This window comes from Lycorma delicatula, chromosome 2 (assembly GCF_047948215.1).
Source record: "Lycorma delicatula isolate Av1 chromosome 2, ASM4794821v1, whole genome shotgun sequence".
NCBI lineage: Eukaryota > Metazoa > Arthropoda > Insecta > Hemiptera > Fulgoridae > Lycorma > Lycorma delicatula.
Window position 1 is genome coordinate 49,056,960 of NC_134456.1, and position 21,913 is coordinate 49,078,872.

At 29.4% G+C, this 21,913-nt stretch overlaps 1 protein-coding gene across 5 annotated transcripts in view; it reads right to left on the bottom strand.

Moving 5' to 3' along the window:
- Positions 1-20,998, bottom strand: part of LOC142318778 (cdc42 homolog) — a 35,379-nt gene extending 14,381 nt beyond the window's left edge. For 3 of the 5 annotated variants that reach the window (XM_075355243.1, XM_075355239.1, XM_075355242.1), the window contains exons 1-4: positions 20,875-20,998; positions 12,895-13,021; positions 1,162-1,234; positions 169-278 (exon numbers count right to left, since the gene is read on the bottom strand). In XM_075355243.1, coding sequence (XP_075211358.1) covers positions 169-278; positions 1,162-1,234; positions 12,895-12,999 — 288 coding nt within the window. In that variant the 5' untranslated portion in view covers positions 13,000-13,021; positions 20,875-20,998. Of the gene's footprint in view, positions 1-168; positions 279-1,161; positions 1,235-12,894; positions 13,022-17,765; positions 17,798-20,476; positions 20,496-20,874 lie in introns of those variants that run through there. The other 2 variants (XM_075355240.1, XM_075355241.1) reach the window with 2 other exon arrangements.
- Between the last annotated feature and the right edge of the window lie 915 nt (positions 20,999-21,913).

A 21,913-nucleotide genomic window follows, 5' to 3' on the forward strand; every position in this document is an offset into this window, starting at 1 on the left:
AAGAGGTTAATGAAAATATATCACTATGCGGACCACATTAAAAATCACCAACAATTATACAGTAAACTACTATTAGAAAAAATGCCAAAAAGTAAAAACTGTACAAGATAAACAAAAGCATTTAAAATAAACTAGGAAAATGAAGGTGTGTGAAAATAAATACATTACCTTTTCTTTTACATTTTCAAATGATGAAGGAGAGACTACCGAAAAACAAACAAGGAAGACATCTGTTTGCGGATAACTAAGAGGCCTTAATCTGTCATAATCTTCCTGTCCTGTTAAAACAATAATGGTTAATCTAAATAGGGTTCACAGTACAACATAATCAAAACAAGAATCAAATGAATAAAGAAGATTGAACAAACATAAATACAATGAATAAACTTACTGAATTACAAGGATTCTATGTTAAGATAAATTATCAGAACTGCTGAACAGTTTACCTAAAATTTTAATACGCTCATACAAAATGTGAAATACCATTACAATCAATTTTTTTGCACATCAACCTTCCATTAAACACCAGTAAGAAAATTACTCTAACCCAGAGTTCCTGGAAGGATTCAGAACAAGCAGTTTACATTTCAGTTGGATGCTCCACAAACACGACTTGTGAGGTAACTAAAACTAACCTGAATCTCTTCTATTGCAGTGTTTTGTTTTTGGAAGTATAGAGGTTTGATGCTACAACATATATTTTAGTCATCTATGAAAAATCATTTAACAGTAACGCACTGCTCCCATCATGGATAAAGATACTCAGATCTTCCAAGGAATTGCAGATGGACATCCATTACCTGAAGAGCTTTGAAGAATCCCCGGCTCATTTTGCAGTTCCTCACAGGTAAATAGTCTTCTCTTACCCCTCCCTCCCTTTTTCCTATTCTTAATCCATTCTTCTGTATGTTTGGTGAAATACTAATCAGGTCTGCGCTAAGGTTGTGAAGAACTTTTGAGCTACCGATTGCATGTCATTTGTACAGGTGGGATAGATGGACTCATCTGAGAACTATTTCCTACCCGATGACTATACAAAAGTCCAAGCATGACAAAGGTGCATATTATGTAGGCATAAGAAGTAACCTTTACTTTTCCTCACACCATTTCTTGAGTTCGTTACAATAAATATAAATGTTTTCTAAGATATTAATGACTAACCAGCAGTATCAAAAAGTCCAAGTGTGTAAGGTTCTCCACCGATCATAACTGTGACAGCATAATTATCAAATACCTGTAAAAAAAAATTTACTTTTAGTTTTATTTATAACACTTATTAAAAAAAACAATCACTATTGAAAAGAAAAAATTAATTTTTTCAGCCAATACATAATGAAATGACCCATCAAAATCATTAATTTTCAGTTTTTAAAACAGAGATTTGAGAATAATTTATTGTGAAATATCTAGAAAAACGAGTTACCATAAAGCTTATAATGATATTTCATCACCTGGATGCAGTACTAATTGTTGATAGGAAATTTATAATACTTCATAGTCACACTTACCATCCTTTCTCTTAACATGTATCACAGACTTCAACTTTATTCTATCCAACCAATATTTCTTTTAAACAAGATTTTCTACCATCATTCATTTTTTCATATCGTTAATACAATGCACCTTCTTGTTGGTTGTCTGTACTCTGTCCAATTATGTTTCTGTAAAAGATTTTCTTTAATACTCTTTAACACTGCATTTTTTAAAATTAGACCTACATATGGAGTATAGCACTACATGATTGTGAAACTTGTATCAGTAAGAGAAGAGCAAAGAGTAGTAGAAGCATTTAAGATGTGGTATGTTGGGACAATTTTGAAAATATAATGGGCCAACAGGGTCAGCAACAAAGTTCTTACCAGAATAGGAGAAAAGAAGCTTTTGGAAAAACATAAAAAAAAGCAAAGATATGCACTTATTAGTTATATATACCATGAGAGAATCATATAAACTATAATACAAAGCTACATTGCGGGGAAGCAACCAAGAGAAAAAAAAAAGATTCCAGTATTTACAGCAAATAATTAATGATGTGCATTGTAACCAACCAACTGATGACTAAAGAAAAAAAGAATAGTTTATTTAGAAATATTCTGTTAAATTTAGTATTAAATACGGTCGGTTTTATGTACTTTTTAAATTCCTCAAAAAGACGTATCAAAGGAAAGTAAATTAGGAAATATAATAAATTCTGTAGCAGATTTATATCATAAACTCGGCTAGTACCATGCGCAATGAGAATGAAAGATCAAACAAAAGTACAGTTATCACAGTAAAGGAAATTTTGATGTTTTTAGTTATTTAAAAATTTTCTTGGAGAAAATCTTCATTCTGACACAGAAGAATAAGTACAGACATTTCTACATGTTACACCACATGACAACATAGTGCAATACATGATAACCTTGTTGCTGTTATGAATGCTGGTGTAGCCAAATAATAGTTTGTTGAACCCAATAAAATTTTTGTTTATCGAGCAAATTTTCTATGTGGAAATAAGGTTCAGCTAACATCCACAAACTGTTAATCAACTAATGCTCATTTATTTTTGCAAGCAATTGTTCACAAAACTGATTTTGTACCACTTGGTCATTGGGTTTAGTTCCTGACAATTTGCAACTTTCATGGACTGTAACTTTTACAGCAATGTTTTAAAAAAGTCAGATGACATTACAAATAATGTTTGATAAATTGAATGATTTGGGCTTCTCATGACAATAACTCTCTTGATACCGTGTGGTGCAAAAATAGTTAATATACTCTCTGAAGGTTTCCATTTCAGAGCCGAACCTATATCCTCAAAATTCTTTATCCATGTGTTAATTGCATGATCTGATGACTGAACACAATTATGACGTCTTAAAGTGAAAGTAAAATTCTCTATGTGCAGCATTTGTACTGTCATCGTTTTTACAAATGCTTTGACAACAAAATGGTTTAGGTTAATTCCTATGAATCTCATTCAGCACTGAATCGGCCAAGGGTACCAACACAATTTTTAAAGTATCCTATTTCTTTAAGACACCCAGTATCTGATATTTTTAACAGAAGTCATATGATAATTCTTGTTACAAAATCTTTACCACAACCTCCGAAGTAATGCATTTATTTGCAACAAAGTTTAACTACTTAAGCAATTAAACAGTTTCCAGAAGTTCTACGTTTATATTGGCAAAAGCTCATTCTTATACAGGAGTGAGCAACATAAAACTGAATCAATAATGTAACTGCTGCAGGATCAGTAGGTTATGTTGGAATGAAATTTTATGAATGATACGGATAAATTAAATAAGAAAAACATAAAATGTAATTTAAATGTTGCATTTATTTACCTTATTGTTACAAAAGATGTTCAAAATGACCACCCTGGGCATTGATGCACATTTGTGCTCAACTGATTATATTAAGTTGTCTGATGCAAAATGCTATTGTCAATTGATTTTTTGTTGAATGTTTACCTTCGGTTCATCAATTTTGTAGGGAATAGATGTGTGAAGTCTCTCCTTTAAGAATCCCCACAGAAAAAAAATCACAAGTAAACAAGTCTGGGGTATATGGAGGCCACTGTCCTCTGCTGACAGCTCATTCATTTGTGAAAGCTGCATGAACACAATTCAGCGAAACGTTTGATGTGCAACACGTTGCCTCTGTCTTGTTGGAAGAAGCTGCATTCTTTTTCATTATCAGTTAATTGTGCACAAAATTTTTAAAAAAATTGTGAGGTAAACTTGTGTATTGACAATCCAGTCAAAAAATATTGGTCCCACTGTACGATTACCGGAAACAGCATACCAAACACCAATTTTCTCATTGTGAAGTGGACACTCAAATATCTCGTGAGGATTCCTTGCCATCGAATACCTGGTATTTTGCAAATTAACATGGTCAGATAAATGAAACCATGCCTCGTCTGACATGAAATGCAACATCAGATCTATCTGTCCACCAGCAATGTTTTTGAGAAGCCAGTTGCAAAATAATCAAGTCATTTCGGTTTGTCCATCTCCTTCAGTTCTTGCACAGTTATGACGCAGTATGGTTTCAATTTTAATTCATGAAGAATTTTACAACAAGATATGTATTTAATACCAGATTGTTGGGATAACTTGTGAAGTGATTTTTTTTTGAACTGGCTGTAATTCTTCTTTCAATATGGCCTGTGGAGTCTTAAAAGAAGGTTGCCTATTTTGTTTTGTATTTGGAACCGAACCTGTTGTATGTCATTTTTTAACTAATTTGTGTACGCTATTCTACGCTGAGATAGGTATTTGGAAATTTTTCTACCTACTTGACATGATTCTCCAAACGATCCAGAGCAATTCCTTAAAAAATAGCTATCCTTTCCTGGATTGAATAAGGCATTTTACACAAACACAACTGCACTCATAATACTGCATTGCAACAAAATGTATACTGCACACTGACATGTAACCACCTGACAAACGACAGCAATCAGTAGTAACATATACATCCACTAGTCGCACCAGTTGTACGAGTCTTTCATAAATAGTGTAGGTAGCAGTAGCATTACGGGTTCAGTTTTATGTTGCTCATTCTGCATAATACTACATAAACAAATACAATAAATTTCATTACAGTATCAGTATTTGCGTGTGGTAAATCAATTCTATTTCATTAAAAAAAAAGCCACAAAAATCTCGTTGTGACTAATTAAACAAGCAAGTAACATATAATATAAATTCTACACTCAAGAAACTGTCTTTCAATAAAGTCCTAAATATGAAGGTACAAGGTACAAAGCCAATTGCTGACAAATTTGGTTTCATCCTACTGAACAACCATCAGTCTAACTTCATTTCAACAACTGTTATTATCACATAAAATTTTGGTCTGAGAAAAATTGATGAATTATGAATTAATGCCTTAACTAACTGTACATGACCAAATTAATAGGTGTAGACAAATGAGCAATAACATCTATTGCTGTACTACTAGTGACAACATAATCATGCTGTTAATACAAAATATGTGAACTAGTACATAAATCTGGACTAAAATAACCACAAAATATTTACAACGAACAAGTTGTTACCAATAAAATAATTAGGGACATACTTTTACTGATTTTAATCGCTGTTAATTACACACTTATCTTACAATTACCGACACACATTTTTCTATGAGTCCTGATGACTAAAGAAAACACTCCATAACATTTTAAGTTACACTCTGAGATATTCTTACGTTGCTGACTTTTATTCAATAGTTATAAGTATTACAGGCTTTATAACAAAAAAAAAAACTTTCCTAAAGAAAAACATTTATGGCAAGAAAGTCAAATAAATAGCAAACAATGATGTTTATCAGCTTAACAATGTTGTTTATAGAAATTCTTTTTTTTAAATGTGATTAAACACCACTCCTAAGCAAAACTTATTCACACATCTACAGCTTTCAGAAAATGCAAAAACAAAAATAAACAGCAGATAACAAACGTGAAAATCAATATAAATAAATCTAAGAATTAATACCAAATTTCTAAATCTCTATTCCATATCAGTTTTTTTTTATTCTCCTTCCTACATATATTCTTAGAATTTTACAACTCAAATAACAAATATTTCCATTACTTTTGGAAAACTGTGTTCTCCTATACTAATATTTAATATTTCATCATTTTCCTGCATATGATTATCTATGTTTCTACTCTTACTTATTTTTAAACTTTATTTTCTCTCTTTGCAATGAATGCACATCTAAAAATAACTTCATTAGTGAATTTCAAAATTTTAATTTTAAACTACTATTCTGGTCTTTTAGTTCCTTATTTGTCTTCTACGTATAAATTAAAAAAATAATCAAAATTTAGGTCCTCTATGTTCACACTTGAATAAAAAATAACAATACTGTACTACTGTAATCGACCAACAAAATAAGAGAATAGAATTACTGCACCAATCTAAAGTGGAATAAAAAACAATGCAAGTTACAAAAATAATAATCAAAGAAGTTACAGCATTGTAACAAAACACATGTGCAGAAAAAATAATGTAAAAATCAAATATAGATATATGTGAAATTTATTTATACGTAGATAGTTTAAAATAGCTGAATATTTTAGTTTTTAACTAATTCCAGGTACATATTTTTTTCAATAAGCAGACAGCACTTATGATATTACAATAACACCTAGTAATAATTTTTCTAAGAAATATTGCTTTAATTTTCTAACCTCTTTCCTACCTTCCTTACTTGTGATGATAAATCCAGGTTCATCAATTCATTGTCATTCGTTTTGGAATTAATCAAGTCTGAGGCAGCAATAAGATGATCATGGATGTCAGTCGATACATCCTCCTCTATGTTGAGCAAGTCTTCAATAATCAGGTACTCTTTGTAGTTTCCAAACAGTTCAGAAAATTCTTTGTTTCACAGTGTTCCACAGAATTTTCATTTGGTTCAAAAAGATTTTCAATGTTAGAATTGAAGTTAGTTTGTGGAGATTTAATACCGGCTTTCATGAAACAATTTCTCATAGTCGTAGCAGTAACCTGCTTTATTACCATATGAATTCATAAAACTGCATCCAACACGCTAATGTTTTTAGAAAGCTCAACACATCAGTAACTTCATTCATTGTTGATAATAAGTACCGTAAAACCTTTTTCTGTACTGAATTATAAAGTTCTGAAGGATCCTCTGATCAAGCGGTTGTCATACTGAAGTATTTGGGGAAAGAAATACAAATTTTATATTTTCTAAGCTAATGTCAGGGTGGGATTTTGCATTGTCCAAGAATAGTATGACTTTCCTCTTTTGCCATCCCATTCTACAATCAAAACTTAACATCTGTCTATAATTATATCCCTAGTCATCCAAGATTTTTTATTTGAATACCGTTAAATTTCTATTGAATTTATGTTTACACCCTTAAAACACCATGGCTTTGCAGATTATTAATGGTTTTTGAAATTCATAGCCAACATAAGTCAGTCTTTATTTTGATTTCTTCACCTCTGTATATTTTTCCTCTTTCAGAAACTGTTTTACTGGGCAAAGCCCGGAAAAAAGACAAGTCTCATCATAATTAAAGATGTTTCTTTCTTATAACTCATACATATTTCGATCCTCCAGCTTCACCACAAACATTCTAAAATGAAATTTCTAGAAACAAACTTGAAAGTTTGAAACAAACTTTTTAGCAATTTCTAGAGCTTTCTCATGTATCAAAGTTCCAAAGACTAGAATATTATCAGTACAAGCCCTGCAAAACTAGTCATAAGTCAAATTGTCACGTGCTAGTCCTGGCGTTTTAGGAAATGCACATTTGCTTAACCGACTGTCTTATTCAGTCCATGCATTTAGGAACTTTTTAAGATATTACTTATCAGAGGTTTCTTGACATCAAAATATTTTGCAATATTATGCACACTGAGTTTTTCTTTTTCAAAACATTTATAAGTGCTACTTTTTCCTTTATGTTAAGAGTTTATTTTTTTGAGAAATTTTAAGTTGCGGTAATGACGGTTGTAACAATTTTTATAAAATACACAAAACTGAACGTGCATTAAAAGTATGTATAGAAAATATACTACAATAAAAAATACAGTACTATATGTAACAAAAATATTACACGTGTTCAATGTACAGTATACACTTGCACAGCAATTGATGACATATCACGCTGGATGATCAATTGATTGAGATCATTACATCAGCATCTAAACGGGAATAATGCAATTCACAACAGACAAACAGATTAGTTACACTGAGTATAAAACAAGAAAAATTACAATTTTTATAACTGCTGTCTGTTTTTCACAATGGATTGAACATTTTTATAAGTAAATTCATTGTCTGCATCTATTATTTAGGTCCATTATTGTGAAGTATTCTATTCATTAATACCACTATAAAACTGCCAGGGAATCTAAAAGTGTCTGGTATTAAAAGGAGTCCGTTTTTAGGAAGTTTCACTATACACTTATGCTTTTCTAGGACCAATAAATGCAACTAGAACTACAGCTTCCCTTTCTCACGCTATTCTTCCAAAAATTATTCAACGCTTTGTTATGTTGATATAACATTAATTTTTAAATATATGATTAAAAGTGTAAATCAGTAATTTCAGTTTTTTTAATATGTTTTCCCTAAAATAAATTTAATCTAGGATTAATTATAGATAAAATAAACATTTTTAATTCTATTTTATGAAAATTAATTGAAACAAATCATCAATTTCAAACAAATAGTTTTAATAAAAATTATTAGAGTAAGCTATGATGAGTATTTTTGAAGTAAGATCCTTACTTTAGGTTCAATATAAAATAAGGTCTAAACAAATGATGCTTATGTAGCTCAGTTACTTCAATCAATAGTCAGCTGTAAGCAACATTAGTTAAGGCATTTTGTTGTTAGTAATTTATATTCATCCATTTATAAGTACTGCAGTTTGTGATCCTGCCACATCTAAAATACAAGGAGTAGATTGATTAGATGTTTGATAGAAAAGAATAATTCTGAAGCTAAAATTCAGAGAAATATTACAAATGATGCTAAAATAATAAAAGTGCTGCCACACACTTCGAGAAAAGTACTGCCACACAGGTCGCTCCAATGTAGCGACCTGCTGGCAGTGATAACAGAAGATTTGATTGAAAAGTTGAATATTTTTTATAAAACCCAACTCTTCAATGTTTCATGATCTTTGATTTATGAAGTTTTTACTGAAGAACTGGAATATAAAAAATTGTGTGCCAGATGGGTGCCAAAGATTTTAAAATAAACACATACACACACACACTCAAGAAAAAGTCTTGCTGCAGCGCATGAATTTTTGCGACATTACAAAAAACTAACGTGATGAATTGTTTGATCCCATTGTTACTGGAAATGAAACTTGGATTTTTCATTTGAATGTGAAGACAGCAGTAATGAAATACAATGGTTTATAATCTCCTAAACCAAAGTTCACATGAGAACCTTCAGTAAAGAAGCTTACGGCTACTGTTTTTTGGGACAAAAATGCTGCTTTCCTTGTCGAATTTAGTCATTGCAGAACTACTGTGAATACATTAGTTCCGCAATGACTAAATTGAGAAATGTAAAAATCTTAGAAGGGCTATAAAAAATGATGTGGGATGCTATCCCACAGGATTTTGATTTTGCAAGACAATGCCAGGCCATAGAAGGGAAATCAGACAGTGAGGGAATTAAATAAATTTCATTAGAAAATCTTCAAACAACCCTAGAGCTCTAAATTAGCTCCCAGCAATTATTTTCTTTTTCTTCACTGTAAAAATTAGCTTGCATCACAAAAGTTTGAGAATGAGAACAAACTGAAAAATAGCGTTAAGTGGTTTTAGTCACTGGTGTCAGAATTTCTTGAAGAGGGAATGAAGAAGCTGGTGAAATACTATGAAAAATATTTTGTTGAGCCTGAAGGCTATTAATTTTATTTTTTTTTAAGGCTATTATTTAATTATATTAAAGTAGTAAACAAATGTAATTTTTCTGTGTAAAAGTTTTTTTCATATTTTTCTGTTTTGTTTTTATTTCAAAATGAGAAAACCTTACTTTAAAAGGCTTGCAAATTCCAAAATAAAAAACTGTTGCAGTAAGTGCGTCAGAAGGGTGGATTTCCAGTTTTAGTTAACCTTGAAAATGTACCAAAAAATCTAGTCTTTTGCCTATAACTCCGGCTGCTATAAACTAATTTGCTTGAAAACCAAGAGTTCTAATTGTACTAGGTTTATATCATCTTACAAAGTTTCATCAAAATCTGTTAAAAATTACAACCAGTAGAACAAAAAAATCTAAAAATTTACCTAAAAACCCCTTTTTATAGCTCTAACTCAAGTTCCTGTGAACCGAATCACTTGAAAATCAATAGAGCTCTATTCCCAATAAGTTTACAATACACCACCAAATTTCATCAAAATCGTTTAAGATTTACATCTGAGAACACATTGCAGAGTTGTGTTCAGAAGACTTCAAACATAAAGAAAAGTTGGTCCATCCTCCCTTCATACCCCCTTATAAAATCTGACCATGTGCAGTAGCAGTTTCCACAAATTCTTCGGAAATCAATTAAAAAAAACTAATATTTATTATATTACCGTTAAAGTTACTCAGTTAGGATATCAACACTTAAATAGAAATATTTTTACTGGCATATAATTAAAACAGTTGATTTCGTATTTATTACGAATTATTATACACCAATGACAGTATAAATAAAAGTATTTTGTATGCTTCATTAGTGTTAAGTAGGCTTTGTTCAAAGCAGTTGATAAACCTCAAACCATCTTATCTCTTAAAAATAAAAGGAAATCTCTTTAAAATAAAAGGAAAATAAAGGAAAGGTAAATTGCACCTAGTAGAATGAAAAAAAGGCTGAAAATGTATCCAAAAACCCTGTTTTTTTGGCTCTAATCCTGGTTCATATAAACAGATTTAGTTGAAAATCAATAGGGCTCCATTCCCAATAGATTTACAGCACCTCCCACGTTTCGTCAAAATTGGTTAAGATTTGCATCTGATAGAGCAAACAAAACATTTTATACATATGAATATAAACATGACTGGGTGCAGTAGCGATTTCCAAATTCTTTGGAAATCTGCTAAATTCATCTGAAGAAATAAGTTTGTGCTAGGTATTACCTTTTTGACTATAAATTTGTATAACAGCTAATTTAAGCAATATTAAGTAGCACATTAGTAGTATATAATCTATGAGGCAGGGTACAAAAATAAGAACTGATAAATTATAAATAGCATTTGGCAATACTGACTGGTTCGTACACGTGCAATAGCTTCAAGTAGTCTGTTGAGTAAGTAACCACCACATTGCCTTCAATTCATTATTGATGGGCCTATTGCAATAAGTGAAGGAAAAGTGAGACAATGGTGTCATGAGTTTAAGGAAGGCCGTTAAAATGTTCACAATGAAAAGAGAAGTGGCAGGCCTAGTGTCTGGATGACAATCTCATTGAATATGTGAATGCAAAAGTTAGAGAAAATCACTGCTTTACGAATGGCATTCTTTCTCTAGAAGTTTCAAAGATAACATTGCTGAGAATCATGATTGACACTTTAGACTATCATAAACTGTGTGCACAGTGGGTGCTGACAAAGTGCTTTACAAGTGCTCACAAAGATCACAGAATGACATCTGCACATGCTTTTTTCATTTGCTTTAAACACAAGGGAAATGAACTTTTCCCCAAATCATCATTGGTGATGAAAGTGAATCTTGTATGTCAATACTGAGAAGAAACAACAATCCATGCAGTGGTGTCATTCCTGTTCATCTTTAATGAAAAAATTCAAACAAGCCCAGTCTCGAAGGAAAATCATAACTACATTCTGAGACCAGAAGGATGTGCATTTGGTTGACTTCATGGAACCTGGAATATTCATCACCTCACAATTGTGAAACACTTTCTAAACTGTTGCATGTACAACAAACAATTGAAAAATTTGCATGGGAAATTTCCCCTTAACAGATCTGCACCCAGTGACTACAATCTTTTCCCACAGCTCAAAAACTGGTTTGTCTCAATGATTCACGGAAAATAGAAAGTTGAAAATCTTTGTGCAAAAGTGGGTACAATCACAAGTGACATAATTTTATGCAGTGACTTGAAGAAGCTTGTTTCACGATACTACAAAATTGTGATTATGTAGAAAAACAGATATGCAAGTATGTGCAACCGTTAATAAATTTGTAATTTTTTCAACCATTCTCATTTTGTTACAAATCGGCCCTTACTTTTGAACCACGCTTCATATTTACATAATAATTACAAAAGATTTATGCCAATAAGTCATTCCTGATTATTTAGCTTTAAATAAATACAAAGCAAATTTGAAGCTCTTCCAAACCGAGGAGCATAAAAAAAAGAATACTTACCTCCAACAACAAACACATATAATCAATGTTACTTATATAAGTTTCTATAAATTATTATTTTCACTTACAAACAATTATTATTAGTGAATATGTTCTAGCGCTTTCGGAAAATATATCCATCTTCAGGAAAGTATGTTAATTAAATACATATTATTATAAATTCACTTCACATATTAAACAGAGTTAGATTAAAATAAAATTTATATAAAAACATAACACTGTTATGTTATTTATACATACAATTCATATGTATATGCGTCTTGTCATTAAAGGAGTCTCAACTATTATGTTTATTGGAATGAAATCAATTTGACCATCAGATTTTTCTAAAATTTGTTTTTTATTTGAGAATATTAATAAAATTTTTCAGGTTGTAATTATGATTTTGTTCTAAAATATATTTGGCAAAATTAGATCGTTCTTTGTGTTCTTTAATCCTAGTCGATAAGGATCGATTAGTCATACTGATGTAATCCACATTGCAGTCTGTGCATTTCCAACTATATACTACCTAAATTAAATTTATTATTACTTTTCACTGTTTTTGAAGGATCTCTATTATTTATTATTTTACTGTTTTATTGTTTGTTATTTAAAATTAATCAATGTAGTACGTAATATTTTCTAAGTATATTAATGATTACCACACCTTTTTAAAAAGTTTGAAATGTAACATTTTAATCTACTTCATGAAAATTTCAGTTTAAACATGTTTATAAAATTTTATGAAAATTGTTAAATCTGTTACGAATTTGTAATTTGGCTTTGTTTTACTGATGCAAAGAATATTATCAAAACACTGAATTTATTTTTTTTATAAACCATTAAAATACCAATTTACTTTAAGATTGAAAATGAATAATAAACATAACATTTTTTTTTAATATAATACATAGCTAAAAGATATTTGTACAATAAAACATTTTTTCCAACAATTAATTATTTAATAATAAATGAAGATTAAATGTTGAATTATTTATTAAATATATAAAACTATTATTACGTTTTAGTGTACTTACTGTAGGTACATATTCAGATGGAAATTTATTTGTTGTATAAGAAATTAAGAGGCATGTTTTACCAACGGCTCCATCTCCAACCACTACACATTTAATTGTCTGCATAATGCTGCTTTACCCAACTGATCTGTAAATTATATAAGATTTTTTTTAAGTTATTGAGCCTGGATTTGGTTTGTTTTATTTTTCAATTAGATTACTTCATTGTGTTTTCAATTAGAATATTTGCTAGTTTCTTTTAAATAATTTATCTTTCTAACTCAAAAGGAAGAAAATAACAGTATAAAAGAGCAAATTGAAAACAACACAGCTTATAAATTTGTTATATCCTTCAAAAAATCATAAATACAAACAGTATATTAAATAAAGGACAAGAAAAATGAAATGAACCATTCAAGTTGTTCATATAACAAACTAATGTTGTGATAGAGAAGTACTGCATGTAAGATTTGATATTCAAACAAAATTTATATACTCCATAAGGTGGTTTTGTAATAAAAAACATTTATTAATTATAATTACAAGGATTAAAATTTTAAAGTCTCCTTTAAAAATACTGAGTGAAGGACAATTATTATATTCCATTTATATAAATTATTCTTTAACAATTTCCAATTCCTCAGCACACACTCAATTATTTTTTTTTTTTTTGTTCTAAATAACCAAATTTTATTTCAATTTGTATAAAAAACAGGTTTTTAGTTTTTCAAACCCATTCAAGAAAACTTCACTATTCAACAAACTTAATCTTAACATATCTTGAATATAACCTTCTTTAATTTATAACAGGAAGTAAAAGTTAGGTAAAATACATTTACTTAAAATATTTTTTTTAATATAAACTAACAGAATTCCAAGAATAACTTGAGATACTGTATAACATGTAATATAAGAAATAAACAATTTTTAATGGCATAAAGACATCCTTCTGATTCTAAACACTTAGCTAGTTACACAGAAAAAAATAAAAAAGACAATATTGACATGCAAATAATATTACTGCAATAGCACAAAAGTTAAAAAAAAACATGACTATACATCACAGAGACATAATAAAAACAAGTAATACTTTTTTTTTATAGATCTATCTGTTATGATTATCTGTTATAGATCTATCTGGAGTTAAAACCATACTATTAATAATAAAAGGTATAAAAATTTGGGCTGAAAAATTTTCTTTTTTTAATTAAACATGTATTCATATTACTTTCATGCTTTTTAGAAGTAAAATGGCAAAATTTATGAATCTAGACACAATTAAAAATAAAATTTTTTAAGAAAATCCATAAATCATATTGTGAAAGACTGAATGATTTTTATTATCTGATATCTTCAAATACCTGATTGAGCTTTCAGATTCACAGCCTATAAATAAAGCTGCACATTCCTTATTCATGTAATGCGCATACCCATAGCTCGTTAGATTTATGGATTACCAAGCCAGGATGTGAAATGAATTAGAATCAAACAAAATGTTGGCTATGAAGCATAATATCATGATGTCACTATAAAAATGTAATCGACTCAGTCTGATCTTAAATTATCAACCTCGTACACAGTATGATTAATGATAAGCATCTGCACGATTCTGATACACAGTTTTTTTAAATGAAAATAGAAAATAATGACCCAGGACCTGAGTTAGACACAATCTTTCTTCCTCTTCCTTTTAATTGTATAAAGGCTGTAGCAACAATGTTATAAAACAATGTACCGCTCCAGAAAAAAGCTAAAAATGGTTTTCCTTAAACAGACATATGCTAAAATATGCATCTTCTTACTGAAAACCCAGGAAAGTTTACACAAAAGTATAAGAAACAAGAATAATATCCTAATTGGACAGGGCATTTTCAGGAAACAAATAAAACCTATAATTGAAAAAAATTATGTTATTTAATTAGATGGAAGATTAAAGAGAAAAATTAATAGTGTAATAATTATTGCACGTCTGTGAGAGTGTACATCTCCCAGTGAATTCCGTTTTCAATGACCAGGTTCAGTCTTACTACAGGGATAGAATTCAACTAGATTAATCAAAAGGTTAATATGTATGAAAAGCTTATACATTAATGGAATCTTTAGAGTACAATATACATACACTTAAAGTTAAAAATCTATTTAAAAGCTGAACAGTTAGTTCAGCTATATGTATACTGGTCTTCAATATATGTTATACTATCTAGCAGAAATCGTCAACTGAATTTAACAAGTATTGGGCCTTAAGAGTCAAATTAAAATGTTCTCTAATCTACGCTATTTCAAATAATGAAGACGTTAGAACCTTATTTTTGAAAAGACCTTTAAGATGATGTCATTCAACTGTGGCTAGACTCAACAATTATTGAAAAAAAAAAAAAAAAAAATATATATATATATATATATATTTCAAAGCTCAAACATAAAAACCAGTTTTTTATACTAATTTAAAGTTCAAAAATAATTTGTATAAATGAGTTACCATCCTTCATTCATTGTGGTTTTGAGAGAGAGTAAAATTTTACTCCATGTAAATAATAATATATTTTTGTATTATAAAATCACCTCATGGAGTATATAAATTTAGTAAGAATATCACAAACCTTACATGCAGAGTACTTCTCTATCATAAGACCAGTTTGTTATAATACTGTACTACACAAACAGGCAAGAGTGCGTGTGCACACACACACACACACACCCACAAAAGAAGGACAAAAGGCAGTATTATTTATTCTACAACATTAATTCTGCTGCTGAAATTATGCAGAAGAGTTTTGATGTTCAAAACCATTGATAGATGATTTTCAAGTCAGTTCTGTTTTGACTAGAATTGTCTATCTGTAGGTGAAGGTGCATAATAGGATCTATATAGAAAAGAAAAATTGCAAATTTTACATTTATCACATACAAGCTGTAAATTCAAACTGCTCAAACATTACATTTAGAAATACACTTAATCTGATTCTTAGTAACACAGATCAAACATACTTAAGCACAAAAGGTTTCTTAATCACTTAAGAGATAAATACCAAAATATCAACTGCAACATTAGTGATGAATTCAAAACATGTTTTCAAGATTGCAGAAAAACTCAATTACATTATACAAGAAGCACTCAAAAGGTTATCTACCTGGGCTGTTGCGAGTTACTTATCAAGATGTGTTTGATACCTATATGTAGTTCATAATATATATGTGCTATGACCTAATTGAGACTGAATTTCTTTTACTAGTGTAGATGCAGTAGTTTTCTGAAGTTAGTAATTCAGCTATGGCAATGGATTTGTAAAAATTGGAGCCCTGATCAGTCATAAAGTTTCTCACCAAAAAAAGAGAAATGTCTAAAGGACATTCATAGTTCGATGGCGACTGTATGGTGATAATACGCCTTCACAGTACCAAGCGAAATTCTGATCCAAACAATTTAAGTGGTGCAGGAAATCCATTGAAGATGATCCCTGCAGAGGAAGACATGTGGAAGCAACCACACCTGACATCTGCCAGAAAGTGGACAGACTAGTTACAGAAGACAGGTGTGTTAGGGCTGCAATACTTGCTACAGAATGTGAGCTGTCCAAAGGAACCATTATAACAATACTTCATGACCATTTACACATGACAAAAGTCAGTTCCAATGGATCCCATGAAACTTCGTACCACATCAGAAGCAATGTTGTGCGCAGTTCAGTGCGGAAAACTTGTAGCTGCGTTAAAGGAATCCTACAAATGTTTTCAGCAGGTTGGTGACTGGTGATGAAACATGGAATCATTGCTCGGATCCTGAGACCAAACAAGAGTCCACACACTGTTAACACAAAGGATCCCCAACACCCAAAAAATTCAAGACCCAGCCATCGGCTGGGAAGATCATGGCCACAAATTTCTGGGATGGTAAAAAACTTTTGTTGATTGAATAGATGGAGCACAAGCAGACCTATCACTGGTAATGTATACGCTGAGTATGTTCAGAAGCTACAGGCAGCAAAGGAAAAACAATGAGGGAAGCTAACCAAAGGCGTCTTGCTTTTGCATGACAATGCTCCAGTTCACTCATCACACATTGCAAAGAAAACTTTGAGGGAGTGTGGATTTCAAGAACTTCCTCACCTTCCCTACAGTTCAGACCTGGCCCCCAGTGATTTTTTCTTGTTCAGAAACCTCAAGAAAACCCTTCGAGGCAGACATTTTCACAACGATGATGAATTGAAAGCAGCTGTTTCAGGGTATTTTGAGGAGCAACATAAAAAATTTGTTAACTCTGGCATAACCTCTATGCTGGCTAAATTGAGCAAGTGTGTGGAAGTGCAAGGGATGAACATTGAAAAATAAAGATGACCTACCTCTCCACCACTACTCTTTCTAAGGAGGTAGATAATCTTTTGAGTGTCCCTCGTAGTTGTAATTCTTGAAGGAATAGAGAAAAATCTTACTTATTATCTTGCTTATCAAAGTTAAAATATGTGTATGACTTCATTGACACATACATGTGCCAAAACAGCCTTCATCAAATAATTGTGAAAATAAATTAAACAATTACATAAAGGTTTTAATAGTAATAAAAAGACAACTGTTGACACTTTTAACAATAAGAAATATATAATAACTGGCCTAGATATATAGAAAAAGTATGTAAAAAAACATGGTATTTTATATTAAAAGCTTTTACATTCAAGAGTTAAAAAAATTATGTTTAATCACTAAATTTGGAATTTATTAACTTTTAACTACAAAGTTCTGGATTCAGTCAAGCATTTTGAAGCAAGATTATCACATGTTATAAAAGATATTTATGTAATATTATTAAATATGTTACTTTTATACTTATTTCTTGAAGTATATATATTCGTATATTTTTTTATAAAAAACACTAATAAAAAAAGATCTCTACTCACTAAAAAATTTTAATTTGGCAACTGAAATCTTCCTAAAAAAGAAAAAAAAACAAATATTTATAGTTTTCCTTCTTCATTAACACACACAGGTTAACATTTATGATAAATTATGAATGTATCTAATAAATAAAAGGGTAAAATAAAATGACATTTTACTTATTACGCTTTCTTACATTTATGAACTAAATATTAAATGGTTACGGTATATCATGTTACATTAATGCTAATATTTTCTATTATTTGGTATGGCACATACAGATCATTAGTCTCTTCTTACCAATTAACATAAAGTGTAACAGATTACCCTTTTTACTTCTCTAAGAAGTTCGGCTTAGACATACTTTATAGGCTATTTAAAACATAATAATTTCTCAAACAAGATTTTTAAAATGCTTGGGGATAACTCCAGATTGTTAAAAATAAATTTGAATTAAACAATAATGATAAATGTTTTTACATTATACAAACTGTTGTGACAACTAAGAAAATTGATTTTTTATATACATTTCAATCGTAGAAGTGATAACAGATATGAACAAAAGTAATATTAGCACTGGCTCTACACTTATTCTCATATTAGATGGACAGTTGTGGTTTAAATAAAAGCCACAATATAATCACTAAGAGAATACAATACTGGTTAGAATACAATACTATCACACAGTTGAAATTAATCTAACAGAAAGATAAATATAATTTGTTCATTGTGCCTAAGTTATTATTCCACATTTACAAATGAAAAACTATAAATGAATTTTTTATCACATTTATGAACATTAATTCAATTAAGTACTAGCAACAATAAACAGTATTTAGTCATCCGAAATTCTGTCAACAAAACACATAGTGGAATGTAAAATACAAATGATTAAATTAATTCACAAAAGTAATCTCAATGTTTTCAACAGAATAACAGAGAAACAGCTGAATTACCCAAACTAGAGAGCAGATTACACCAGAAAACAATTTTTAAAACAAATAAATAGTAATTAATATTATTTTTATCATGAAAAACATCAAATTGGACAAGGATTTGATTTTGAAACTTCTGAATAACCACTTTAAATAATTAATTTTTTTGATAATTGAAATGTTACATATATTTTAGTCACTAATGAATAAATCAAGTAAAATTGTAAGATTTTTTAAACCAGCATGTATCCAATTTCAGTTACAAGATCAAGATATAGTTTATTCTAAAAACATAATACTTGCTTAAAAAAATAATAAATTAAAAAAATATTATACATAGGCCTTTTATCAATATTCTAAAAAAAAAATAAACAACATATTTTTCAATATGTACTAAATGGTATTTTATATTTTCTGACAGTACTAACGTTGAACTGGCTTTTTTAAAGGATTTTCTGTAATTTATTATATTCTGAATTACATTTTATAATTAATCTTTACACTTAATCATTTTATTAAATGGCCTTTAAGTGGAACTATTTTGTTAAAATTTTCATAATTATTAAAAATAAAAAATAGCAACATTTTTAAACAATTACAATTTTTTTTAATATAGATTGCAAACCCTTGTAATGTATACTTTTTGAAATTTTATTTTTAATTTTTTGTTCCGTGCAAACTAGATGAATGTTGTTATACATGATTTAAAATTACAAAATGGGAACAAATGAAAAAATTGTTCTAAGGTAACAAGATTAGAAATGTAAATACATACAACATTTATAAATACAATGCTCTTTGTAACATTTGATAAGGACTCATAGTAATTTAAATTCTGCACTACTACAGAAATTTCTTAAAGAAAAGTTAATTACATTTTTTACAGAAAATTACACAATAAACAACAGAAAAGAATTACTGATAATTAAGATGAATCATTTTCTTAAGTAGAACAACAGAAATCTTAAATGCAGCAATCATACATTTTTAAAATATGCCTAATTTTTTTACCAACTAAGGAATATTCCTGTTAAAACTTGTTAACAGCAACCAAAAAATAACTAAAAATCTTTGTTATAACATAAATCCACTAAAAGGAAATAAAAATTAAGAAAATTAGAAAAACACACTACAATTATTTCACAAAAAAACTTATTTTTAACAAATTCATTTCTTGTTTTTCTATTTTCAAATTATTTTAAAGTTCATAACCATAAAATTGGTTTAAAAGGCATAGCTTTCCAATAATTAATTCAGACTTAATCTAGACTTCTATTCGGAATGAAATAAAAAATTTCCACCTAATGCGAGTAGCATGAAACAAAAATAGTCTACAACAGTTTCATTAACTCTTAGCAAATTTATGAAATAAAAGTATGGATAAACTATTTCTTCATTTAAAATCCTTATCATTAAGTTCATACACAGATGTTTTCCATTAATAAAAAGTAACATATTACAATAAACTTGATTATTACAATACCTAACTGAAGTTTAAATTTAAGGACTGCAGATTACTTCACAGGCCTAACAAAATAAGACAGACCTACAAAACAAAAATGAGCATGTTTACAAAAAAAAAGTCACAAAAGAATATAATTTATTTGAATTACTACGGCAATAATATTTAATAGGTTATAAATTCGACTCTTGTTAGCCTATTGCTAGCAATTGTAGTTTAATTTCAATTTGTGCAATATATGAAACGCCAAAAAATTACTTATTAAATAGAAATGAGTGTTATGTATTATGAACCAATAACATTGTCAGACAATTATTTCAATACATACAGTAATTACCTAAAATTATTAAGACGGTAAACTATTAAGGAAAGGTTAGGATGACAAGCTATGCACTGCCACAGGCAATAATTCCAATAAATCGGCCAGACTATCAATTACTTGAAATTTAAATATTTTAAAAACATAACTTCACTCTACTGTTTCTGAAAAAAATAAATAATCAAACGTAACTGCTTTCCTAAAATAAATTAAACCATTTGCGATAGTTTATAAGTACCCTACATTAGAAGCCATTTTGACTGCATGGCTATACAATTTCAAAGAAAATATTAATCATCACATGAATAACGCACAATTTCATTTCCATAAATCCACTAAAAATGATACGTAAAAGTAAACGCAGTGGACCTTTAAAACTAGGTATGATAATAACAACCATAAATAAATTTACTTACAAAGTACTGGGCGTCAACAAAACTTATCAACTCGTAGAGCGCCTACTGCTGTCAACTTCTTCTTACTTGGTAGTACATTCACTTTAAAAAGGGTGCAGAAAAGTAGTTTTAAATACTACTAAATATATATATTGTGTATGTTTGGTAGATACTAATTATGTATCTAACAATACAATTTTTTTATGCCTAATTTGGTATTTTCAATATTAGTTAATTATTTCTTGAAATAATTAATGTTATTAAAACGTCTACATATTATTTCTAGTTGAAAGTAATTAAACTACTTACTTTCAATTGCTTTCTAATTTAAGCTCAGTTATAGAGATAGGGTTCTTAATGATAATATAATTGTCCTTAATTTAGACTGTAGGTGGGATTTAAGTACAAAAAAACTGAAGTAATTTTTATGAAGTTGGTATCCCTGTATTGTCATTGACTATTTAAATTCTTTGAAATTTGCTAATGATCTGACGAAAGGCAATGAAGTGATTTCAGAGTTAAGCAATTACAAAAATAATCACGTAAAGAGATATACTTAATGCATTACCTTCATAAAAAACAATGAGTGCACTCATTAAATTTACTAAAATAATAAAAATAAGGGTTTTCACTATTAAACACTTGTCAGTAGTAATTAATTACTAAAGTTTAGCTGTACAAAAAATAAATAAAATCTTTATCTTATAACTGATTGCTTTGTTTGTGTATTGACTTTCATTCTGTAGTTAAAACCCAATCAATTCCCATATTTTTTTATGTGCAATGAATATTAGAAGCTAGAGTTCAAATGGTAAGCTTGACCAAGATCCAAACCCATAATATTGTGTACGAAATGCAGAATTACAACTACCCACAATGGATATTAGCAGAATTTAGAAAAAATAATCATAAAATAAAGTAATAATTAGGCTCTTGCGTCAAATAAATGTGTTTCATAAGGGAAAAAAAGAGAAATCATTTATTTTAAGTATATAAAAACCTGAGGAACTGACAAGCCTAAAACGGCAATAATGCATGGAAACTGCATGGAAATGGTCAT